Here is a 12,683-nt window from a genome sequence, read left to right on the forward strand (position 1 = left end):
CCATCGGAAATCTCAAAATAATATATAAATGGTAGCCATGGTAATATGGGGACACACACACACACACACACACACATTATATATATTTTTTATTTATTTTTATTTTTATTTATTTATTTACGGAATAAATCCATTTACAATATTAATATATAGTGTACAGTATAACAAAACATATGCTGAATATTTAGTTTAGTGATTACATATTATTTAAACCTAGATATAGTATAAGTAATAGTTTACAATATATTAAATATAATTACATTTAGACTGAATTAACAGTGAACAATTAAAAACATTGAAACAAAACAAAAAATACATTTTAAATAATCAAACCTTAAATGCTGATTTAATACTATTTATATTACAAAAAAACAAATCTAAGTTAACTGAATTTGCAATAGACATCAGTGAATTTATTGGGGAGGAAAAAGAATAATTGGTTCGTATATTTTTTTCGTATATTTATATATAGATATAATATGATTTGGCCATCATGTTCCCATCAAAAAAGGGAATACTTTTAAAAACTTTTGATAATTACCGATACCTGTTGGATTAATATTAAGCTATATAAAACAGTTAGGTACTACTTAATTAGTACGCCTGTTAATTTTATTTTTATGCAAAATTAATATTTAAAAAAAGTAAAATAACATTTGTAATTTGAATACTACTTATAGTAGGTATGTAGTTATAATATAATAATATAATAATAATTAATGATTTAATGACGATCATATGGGTCGCTAGATTTCAATGGTTTACTGTTTATCACTAAATCTTACGTAGTAAAAAAAATACTTTTACATAACAATCAAATAAAACATCATAATATTGAATTTTCGTGAATGCATGACAAAATATTTGAAAAGGGGATCACCGATTTCAAAAGTGGGATAATCCCCGCCCCAAATGCGGGAAGTCTGGTACTCTGGTAACACTGAATATTAAATATATTATTTATATTATTTCTCTGTGTCTCCTTACACCATTATAATATCTTTACGTTGCGCGCTGTATAATACGATATTATAATACGACATGCCGTTTGGAGGTAGCTCAGACTTTTATCTGATAGCGAAAAAGCTATTATATAATAATACTATAGGTAGGTAGGTACCTACCACTGTATCGAACTTGATCGTTATCTTGGTAACGGGCTGCGTCGTCGTCATCGTGCTTACTACCGCGGGTTACAGCGTGGTTATAATATTATTACATCCCGTTAGGAACTCGCACACTAATATGTATTTACGTGTATCTTAATATACCTATATATCGTGTAAATAAATGCAGAACTGCAGGTGTGCTCGAAGCTCTTATATTATATACGTAGCCACATAGGTAATGAGCATAGGTATATATTATTATCATTATTATTCCCGCCTAACAATCGGTTCGCGTGTATGTCGTCTATTGCGCGCCTACAACTCCGATTCGTGTAGGTATAGCCATATAGGTATAGTATATTTAGACTAGATTTTTTAGTAATGCTGTTTGTGAATGTGTCCCGGTTCAGTAAATAAAAATATTTAAACGCTTTTAAAACAATAATTATTTACTACAAAGACAATGTCACTCGAAGAAATAGGACATTTATATAATTATTGTTTATTATTATTGCTATTATATTTCAACTATGCAGGCACGGCGTTTTTTAGTTTTTTTCTAAATACTAATAATATAAAATTAATTTTGAGATTATTATATGTATAACGTATGTTTTAATTTAATTGTGAACTTTAGATCCATTTAACAAAATGCTGTAATAATATCATATTGTGCTTAGGTTTTTTACTTAAACTCAGATTAGTTTCATTTTGTTTTTTCTTAAAAAATACAATGAATATGGACATATTATGGTCCTATGTCACAAACTCGAAAGTTTTGTTAGTTTTGTTTTTGTTTCAATTTACAATGCCAAGTTAGAAATATATTAATATGTTCTGAGAGCTCGTATATAATATAATACGATTTATTCCACAACTATCATAATATTATAATATTGGCATAGTTTGTACATTTACTTATTTGTTTATCATATTATCATTTATAAGAGTGAAAATATCCAGCATTTTCATATTATTATTGTATTATTATACGCGTTATGATAACACAATTAGTAATCGCTATAATTAATTTCTTCGCACAAAACCATAATGACATACTAAATTATTATACACCTGATACATTCGTACGTAATATTATAATGCCTTATACAATAATATTATATGAAACTGCGAATAAAATAACGGTTGTTGTAATGAAATAAGTTTTCAAACTCGATAAAATAATACATTTCCGATCTTCCTGCGGTGCATCATGCACAATACACGTCATATTATATACCAATAATACGATTACAGTTTGTATACTTATCGTCCAGACATCAACACAGACGTATATAATTATAACATAATATAATATATAACGTTATACAATACGGGTGTAATGAGTTACCACATTTATTTTTCTATTCCGACAACCACGCACGCTTAATTATAATACGTATTATTAAAAATTGTTATTGTATATGCGTACGCGTACCTATATGTAGATACCAAGATACGTAAAATGCAATTATACTGCAGGGTGTCACTATAATATGTGTTCGTCCTCGTATACCATATCAATTATACCGGGACAAATTATCTACCTGGATCCCTCCCCCGAGGTCACATCAGCAATAGACTTGCCAGCCATTTGAACACTCATGATGTCGAAACTTTAAAATCGTTTACGTAAATCGCGGCTACCCAGATTAAACATGATATTGATCATTTTTATTTGTTCAGAGTTTGTAGGTACATCGAAAAATACTACGAGTTTTAGTAATTATTATTATATTAATTATAAATTATAGTCAGTGATGATAATCCTAACCATATATACCTATTGTAAAAAAAAAAAAACAGTAGGTAGTCAATCGATTTGGAAAACACACAGCGAGCACTCTGTTAGACTGTTTATCGCATGTATACCTAGGCATAACATCAAGTTATTATAGGCGTATGTATACAAAATATTTAATGCATATGATGCGTGTAATGAAAATTCGTGTAGAGTGGTCGCCGTCTTCGAGTGAATTAGTTTTCTGTTACAAGCAATTTATCGTTTTTGAAGAAACCATTTTAAATATTCTATAATTTATCTCGCTTTAATTCATTGTCATTATTATTTTAACTTGTAATACAAGTTTTGGAAAGGAAAAAAATTATAATAATATTGAATACGGCGACGAGATGTCAAACAGTTTTTGGGGGTCTCGTACATTGTACAAACGAACGTGTGTATATACATAGTACATACGGCGTGTTCATCGGCGCGTACTATCGGTACGTGTCAGGGTATCCGATTTGACTTTATGTTTTCCGTCGGGTCTGTCTGTCGCTACTTACACGCATATTATTATTATTATATAACTACAATATAACCGAAAGACAAAAATAATATAACACCGCCCGGACCGCCCGGAACCGGTTATTCGCAATGCACCGGTGCATATTATATGTTGGATCGTTTTGATCATATTCGCATTTTAACAGAATATTATTAAAATATTTAATATAATATTTATTTCTATATATCCGTGTACGAAAGAGCGAACTATCGCGGATGAGCATCATATTATCATAATCACCTCCGTCTCGCCGTCTTGTCTCGTCACCTCGTTTCGTAAACTTTCGTTCCTGGTCCTGATAAAATTAACAATATTATCGTTAGGGAAGGTATCTATCATCTGCGCCATAATAATTAATATTCCAATATACTTAGGTTTAAATATTTATTTTTTATTTTTTTGTCTGATAATATTATAAACATATAAGTATGTAATATAATAATTATTTTGATGCGTAGTTACTGCGCGTTCTATACAACTGTGGTTCTCGATCTTTTTGAGAACGTCACCCGACAGATTCCCTATAATGGCACCAAGATTTTTGGCTACTCTTTTATTGTGAAAGCATTAAAAAGTGTGTGTACTGGTATATACACTATATACATTTGAAAATCGAGGCTATAAAATATAATTAAGACAAAAAGTTTGCAAAAGTACGTACAATGTCAAACCTTCGTGGTATATTTAGGTACCTATAATGTATATTATGTATAATATATAATAATATGCGTGTGTGTGTTATCATTATACTAACGTGGTTTGATAATATGTATATTATATTATATTATCATTATTATATTGCGATTGATTGGTGAGCATCGGTATCACGTTTCGTGTACTTACTACACATATGACAGTACCATAATATGATTTATTTTTAGTAATTTTTTAACTTCCACATAATATTATGATTACATTAACTGTTGGATTGTATACGGATAATATTATTGTATTGTGGGACGTTGACGGTACACGTACATTGTAATCGTTACGCAAAAATGAATAATGATGAATGTACGGACAAACTCGCGTTAACAAAATATACATAGGTACTCGGCATACACTCGCATGATGTATTATAATAATAAATGGAATCTATAATGGAATCTTCGAGTAGGTAATAATAATATGTTAAATTAAATGAAAAATTAAATTCACAATTTTATCTGAATGAAACATCGACCACCGTCTCCTGTAACGGTATATTTTTTTTAAACTCAGATTGCTAGATCTTTATAGGTATTATATTATATTTGTGTATCTTATTTAGATTTTAAATTCCAATAATCACGGCGAAGGGAATGTGTTTGTTTTTAGCAGCGTTTGTGCTGCAGCGCACCTAACCATTCATAATATTATGGTAGTAAATTATTAAGGTCGACAATAACATATTGTGTAGCATCTCTAACCTTTAATGTAAAGATCGAACATTAAACATATCATGTGATAATATATCAGTTGTAAGCTAAGGCCTATACCTATTTTGAATACTTCTGCAGTAGCATTTGAACATTTTTAGATAAGAGTAAAATATAACACAGAATAAAAGAGTACAAAAGTCAGATTTTCAAAATAAAAAAACGGTTTAAACAAAAACTATTGAGTAACAAAAAACCTTTTAGATTCTATAACATTGAAACAATTGTATTTAAAATTATTATTCCACGGCGTTACGGCAGATTAGAGTTACAATAGTTAAGTACATACGCATTCATATATTATAATCATGGGAAACAGAGAAACGCAGTTTATACGTTTTATTTACGAGTTAGTCAATAATTACAAAATATGTATGACCACAGAACACGGCCTAAAGCCAGAATAAGCTGCTTCATTAGGTTTCATCCGCAAGCTATAAAATAAGAAAACTATTATTCCGAGAAATGTTCTTGGTAAACTCATAACTCAAACGCTGTTTACATTTTGATTTTTGTTAATTTTTCTTTCCAGTATACTATTAACTATTAATAATTGTCTATATAATATACTTTTACTACTCTATGTCGGTCTGCATTCTATATAGCCATCTTAATTATCATAATATCCATCCTCATGTTTGTTGTGTGCATTCAAAATAAAAAAATAATTTTATATTTTAATATAATTAATTACATTCATTTTTTACATCGACCGGGTCATCGTGTCTAAACAGCGGCGTTAACGATTTCGTTTTGGGGCGGACAATATCTACCGATGGGAATGTGTAAATTTACATGAATTTCCTCAGAGTATAGAGCATGTTACAGAGTGCGAACAGGCACGTAATTGTTTTGTTATTATAAACTGATGTCCTAACTTTGTAGTTCTTTAGCCAATAAAACAATAAAACTTTTGTACAACACACTGAGGATTAAACAAAAATATAAAATATAAAATGTGTGCTCACATCAGATTAACATATTATTATTTAACCACGATGACGCGATCCCACTGATCGTAAATTGTATCTAATATGAAAAATATTAATTAGTTAATAAAACCAGATACATGTTATATCCGCTTGTGTCTACCATGTATTTGTTATACCTATAAGCTGTTCCTATACCTACAACAAATATTGTATAGTATAATGTTTGTTTTTAAACAGAACAGAAATATTTATAATGATATTACGTTAATGACGCGGCACAACAGACATAATGCAAACGATTTAAAATAAATAAACAATAGTTTTTTTTTTACTTTACACGGTCAACAATAATATAATAATAGTGTACAAAGTTCAATAACGTACACACACATAATATTGTTATCATTAACATCATATGTTATAACACAATATATTATATTAAACCGTTTGTATCGATACGCATATTTATACAGCCCGTTAATATAATATTATTACCGTAAAATTCATTGTGATAATATATTTTAAATAAACCCGTAGACAATACCGCGATCGATAAGACCGTAACGCATAATATTATTATAATATTGTTCCCTAATCGTTTGTTTTAAAGCGATCTGTACGCACAGGCGGTTTTTTTTTTACGAGTTTCAATATAGCTATATTATAATAATCTGCTGTATACCTCATACTTAACAGTATAATGCGTGTACAGGGTCAGTGCACCACCCGGTGTACCTCAAATTTGTACACCGAGGTCTCGCGGATTTTATCATACACGTCGAAAAACCAAAACGTGATATTATAATATGAAACAAAAATATTATATTATAATATTTTTTAAATCATACTCTATAGTTTTAGAATAATATTATGCATTTCTGTAATGAATGGTTGAGCAACATTCTTACTAGATATTTATAATCTACTAGCTGATCCCGTGCACCTTGTTTCCCATTAAATGTACCAACTCTGTATGACTCAAACTTTGTCCATTTCGTTATTTAATATTCGGTGTATGGTGTTCAACATTTATCTTAACTTTTCTGTGGCCTGGAATAAAAATTCTGATTCGCAGCAGTATATTATCAAGTAGGCAATCTACTTGCGGTAGATCGCGGACCCCGTGCTGTTTGTACGTAACTTTATAATTTAACTCTAAAGTATCAAAGTTATAGGTACCACGTATGTCAGTGAACTCCTCCTAAACGGTTGGACTAATTGTGAATGCCGAGTCTGTCGACCAATATTTTCCTCCTCGTCCACGAAGACGTGGCATTGTTTTATGCACGTAACTTATATGTGAGTATAATACGCTCAATATTTACGTAATAATTGCGATACATATAATATCAAAACACAGCGTACAAAAAAATTAAATGCATTGAATGAATATACTGATTTCACGGAAACCAATAATTATTATTATAATAGTTTTAAAAGCCATGGCAACCATTTATAAACAAAAATTTCCACCATAAATCTCTAAATCCCTATTTGAGCACATCCCCTGGTTGGACCTAGTAGGATGATTTGTAAATCTAAAAAATCCGGGGCATGACCCAAACGCATACAAAAAATTCATTCAAATCGGTCCAACCGTTTAGGAGTTCAGTCACAACACACGTACAGTAAAATTATATATATAAAGATTGGTACAACGGTAGTATATATATCATATGATATAATATGAGGATTCCATGCGCCAGCTGCGCTGTATTGCACTATAGTACAAGTACTGAAGTACCTACCTCAATAATATAATATTAGGTGGAAAAATTAATGTTTTTTACGGGGGACATACTAGGAACGTACCAGACGGCACCCACCTACCATCATTAATTATCCATACAATCTCAAATATATTTATTGCTTTATGAGCTTATCATAGGACATTATCTACATTTTGAATGTTGTTCTACAAAAAACCCGCTTTTATGTTTATATGCAAAAAGTCTAGCTTTATCTTTATCAAACAGAATGACAAGCCAATCGGGGAAGATAGATTATGTAATATTTAAGTGATATATTATATTAATACATGTGAAATTTTGGTCAAAAGTTTATTAATTATTTATGGGTTCTGTCAATTTCAACTCTTTGCCAATTGATGTGAAAAAAAATATTTTTTATTTGAATATTAACATAAAAAATGTATCAATGAATTTTTTTTTATTATTATTATTACTTAATCCGTAGAAACTTAGGCCATTGGGTGGTTTTTAACCGTGAGTGGGGGGGGGGGGGCAGGGGTACTGTAGGTTTAAACACGTGTGTTTGTTAGTTTCGCTGAATTTTCTAGTGGGCACCCGTAGGTATCTGCCATGCCCGGGTGCGGGATGGCGACTTCTCTCTCTCCAGACACCGTGACTGCCCAAAGAGAAGTGCCGGGTTTCGAACCGCATAAATAGAAGTCCGATAAAAATTGATTTTATACTAATCCATTGTATAGTTAGTAATCACCCTTCCCGTCCAATACCTGCACGTCTATCAACAAATTTCTTGCGGTGTATACAAATAATTATGTCATGACACATTCATGTCTCATGTCTGTGCACCGAATACGGTTGGCGACTGGCAGTCACAGCTACTTCGTGTCGATCAAATCTTATTGTGATCAGATGTTACTTTTTTGGTATTATGTAATAACCAAGTCGCAACTGAGTATACCAAGAACTGAGTACAGCTCAAGTTTTAAACCGATATGGTTATCAGTCGTAACAGTAAGTTACCACGCCTTCGCACGACACGACAGACGACGTAGCTGTGAATTAGGCTTTAGCTTTGTCGCGGACCGTGGTATAAATACGACGACCGCGCTGCACTCGGGCCGGTCACCGCAATAATAATACCATCGACGGGGCACCTGCACACCTCATTCGTGTTTCGTACGTTGTTCTTAGGCCACGTGTACATTGGTGAGAGGTGAGTGGCAAAGTGTAAGAGGGTACTACGGATACACATTGGGTGAGAGGTGACTCTAGGCGAGTGGCAAGCGTCTTAGTATAAAATATAAATACATAATATCGTGTTTTTTGTCATTCTGATTTTATACTCAAAGTTATAATCATGGCGGTAAATCATCTATCAATTTTGTTAGGTAACCCAATTTTAAGGAATAAAGTTTTTTTTAAAAAAAAGGTTGGTATTCATCCCCGTACATTGTGTATGGTGAGTATCATCATTTATTACATTTGGATTTACGAAAATCAGCGAATAAATTTTTTGATTACTTACGAATGTCAGTATTAATAATTACGATTTTATTCTGAGTTAAATCAATCATCGTATACAAACGTTTTGATTCGTCGAATCACACTTTTTATCCTATAGGTACGTACCAAATGGTTCAGTAGAATTAATTATGAAAATAAATAATATCTAATAAACTGAAATAGTAAAATCTGAATTGTAAATATTATACTCTGAAAACCAATACACGAAATTGTCTGAAATCAGTCGTAATATTAAAAAAAAAATCATTATACTTAATTATTACCATGATTACCAACAAATACCATGACATGACGAAAAAACACGACACGACGGTAAAAGCACTACACGACATGAAACACGAAAGAGGTTTCTTTGGAGTCTGAAGAATATACCGTGGTTACCTCGCCTCGCCTCCGCCACCGCCGCCGTTAGAATTTTCACAGCGTTCGCAGTGAATGTGGTCAAACCTTTTCCGTGTCATATAATATCAACCCCGACCACACACACTTAGAATTTTCGGAAAAGTTGTGTGTATAAGAGATGCTTACAGTGTGTAATTAAAGGATGTGTTTAACTGTAGCCAATAAAAAAATTGTATCGTCTTTTAAGTTCTATTGATAGGGCCAAAAAAATGTATAGGGTGTTCCCGATTCCACAAAAATAATATTGACTCTATCCGCCACGGTCCTTTTTCTCTAAAAACATAAAGGTACGATTTCCGTTTCTATCAAAAAAAGTTTGGAAATTAATTGTTTTCATTTTTAAATCTTGTTTATTATATTAATATAATATTATAATAATAATGTAACGAAAAAACTTAATTGTGCTTGGAAATTTGTAAATACCTAATCAAGTTGACCGTACAACAATGTAGGTACAACCACAGAATAGAATAATCAGAATGGACACTGATAACAAATTATACAGTAAGATAGGGCCAAACAAAAAATCAACCGCCATTTTAATTGAGGTAGTTTTTATCAATTTTAAGTAGCGATTAGACTGATTAGTGATTTGTAAACTGTAATGTTGTTTGGAATATGTTTCTTATCTTGAATTAAAACTGATAAAACCACCTCAAATAAAATGGCGAATGATTTTCTGTTATCGGCCTGCCACCCAAAAGTGTCCACCCCCTGGTACAACAGACAACAGTGATGCATCCTGCACCAGTTTTCGGAGCTTTTAGTGCCGAAAATCATTTCGAGTTTTCGACAGTAATAGAAAAATGTACCCTAAAGATACCCTAAAGGTCGATTGGAATTTCAAACGATGCTGCAAACGAGAAGTCACGCTTTCTGCAGGCTATGAAAGACTATATACTTAGGTATAACACGCTTGTCCATTCGCTCACTTGACGGTATCTATCGCCAGTGGCGGCTGGAAAGAGGTATATTTGAATCACGTGATTCACAAAGATATTAATGGTTGGCGGTGTCCTATGGTGGGAAAAGGCAGTTTGAATAATTTTAATGGTTAACCAGCCATTATTTAACCACTAACTGCAACCGATAAATTCACTATTTGAGTCAAGAAAAAATAGTTCAAGCCGTCACTTCCGGCCACCGTATTTGGCGCCGTTTATTTGGATTTCGTACGGCCGCTTCAGCAACGGTGATATATCGTTTGTAGCCGCATAACCGATGTCATGGTTTCGGAGACTCGAGATCGGTGCACAATCTGGTCTGAAATAATATAGTATAATGTAATAACTAATTTGGTACACGTAAAGTAACTCTGAAAAAAAATGTAAAGTTATCAATATTATAGTTATGACTATACAATAATAGTAGGTACTTATTTTATGATTGTATGTTAAAATAAAAATAACTAACACCGTTTACCAATATTATTTCGTAGGCATTTATCCTGAAATGTAATACAATTTTTTTTTCTAGAGTGTGTCATTAAATTACCGATTTTTTGTTTATTATTGATTAATTCGCGGTAACTTAGGCCATTGGGTGGTTTTTCAACTGTGGGGGAGGGTACTGTAGGTTTGGTAAACACGTGTGTTTTTAGTTTTGAAAATTGGGCACCCTTAGGTTTCTATATAGTTGCCTACACAGAGAGAGGAGCCGCCTGTGGTCGAGATTCGAAACGGCGACGGTACGCGTCGGAACCGACGCCGTAGTCCGCGTGGCCACTCACTTTTTGTGTAGTTCGGCGCCACTGATATAATATTCTGTATATTATTATTAATTTCTGCAGGTTACACACTACACTACACACACACACACACACACACACACACACACACACACACACATGAATATTATTTAATGTATTCATTTATAATGCCAGACAGCAGTTTTTGATGCATTAATAATTTAGTGTTATACAAAGTTAAATATAATTAAAAGTAAAAATAAATATTATAATATTATAATTACATGCATGACAGCGAGACTTAATTCTAAAATTACACTTATATTTGGTTATGAGTCAAAGTGGGTATTTTTTATGTGACGACAAGTATTCTATGGAGGCTATGTTTATGTCGTGATACAAAATTAAATTGAAAAATTGTTGTTTTCGAGTGGTTCAATATTATAAAGTTTCATTATTCTGTTTTTGCAGGTGGCATGTGCTGGGGATCGATGGGTAAAAATGGCCTATGCAAGGACTTGTTGGCTGAACGCCTGTCGAAAGAACAGTGCTGCAAGTTGGGTGGTAGTTCCGTTTCCACGTCCTGGAGCTCGACTGACTTGGACCCTGGGGCACTGTTTTTCTGGCGCGTCTTGGGCGACGGAGTACCGTGCGCAAAGTGCAAAGGTAATTTATGGCTAAAGGTCGAATTATTATATTATATGTATGTTACGGGCATAGTAGGAAATTAGGCATTGTGCACATGTAAAGTTTTTCGAGGGCAAAGTTGGAATAAGTTAACATTGGTCGGGCATTGTATACAGTGCCCATTTAGATTTGGGCACTGTAGGTTAAATATTGAATATAATAGGTACTGTATTAAAAATCAAATAAAACATTTTACTGCATTTTTTAATAAGTACATTTAATTTTTTTAACGTTATTTAAAATTATTATTTGAACATCAACTGTTTAGTATTATTATTGCAATTCACCCGGATATCAGTGTATTTTAGTATAAGTAGTAATGTGCAGTAGTGGTGATGTATTGATCATTATTAATTTATTAAAAATTGTTGTGGTTTGGCGTAGTGCTTTGGCTGCTACCAGTCGCGGAATAAGACTGGGAGTAAGTAACAGCCAAAAGCTACTAGCTCCCGGATGGGTGACCACCCGGGTTCATAATAGTTAAAAACCTTGCCACACATACACGTGTTTGCTACATACCGTAACAACCATAACAATCGTAAAAACAAACCTACCGTACCAACCTTACCCCTACCACTGCAGTTCATAACCCCTACAACAGCAAAAACATTTTTTTTTGTAATGTGTGACTTTCGTTTTATCGGAATTTTTTTTAAATGTCATATCATAATATAATAGTAGCCAGTAGATATTATAAGTACCTACAAGTTAGAATAAATTGAATAGTTATTGTTCGTATTACACTCATTTCTATTGTCTATTACCCTTTAAGTAGACATTTCGTTATATTTTAACAATGTTTTTGGGGTGGATACCACTTTTTTTCTTACCAATTTTTGTGAGACCGATTTTCGTAACGCTTGTTTATTGCTATATAAACGCAAATCAACAATAAAAAAAAAAATTAAATTAAATTAAGTTCAT

General features: G+C 32.3%; 1 protein-coding gene across 3 annotated transcripts in view; it reads left to right on the plus strand.

Moving 5' to 3' along the window:
- The window catches only part of LOC100573370 (follistatin-A), a 122,383-nt gene that overhangs the window by 76,066 nt on the left and 33,634 nt on the right, over positions 1-12,683 (plus strand). For all 3 annotated transcript variants that reach the window (XM_008187832.3, XM_003246488.4, XM_016806886.2), the window contains exon 3: positions 11,544-11,738. In XM_008187832.3, coding sequence (XP_008186054.1) covers positions 11,544-11,738 — 195 coding nt within the window. The remainder of the gene's footprint in view (positions 1-11,543; positions 11,739-12,683) is intronic.

This window comes from Acyrthosiphon pisum, chromosome A1, assembly GCF_005508785.2.
Source record: "Acyrthosiphon pisum isolate AL4f chromosome A1, pea_aphid_22Mar2018_4r6ur, whole genome shotgun sequence".
NCBI classification, from domain to species: Eukaryota; Metazoa; Arthropoda; class Insecta; order Hemiptera; family Aphididae; genus Acyrthosiphon; species Acyrthosiphon pisum.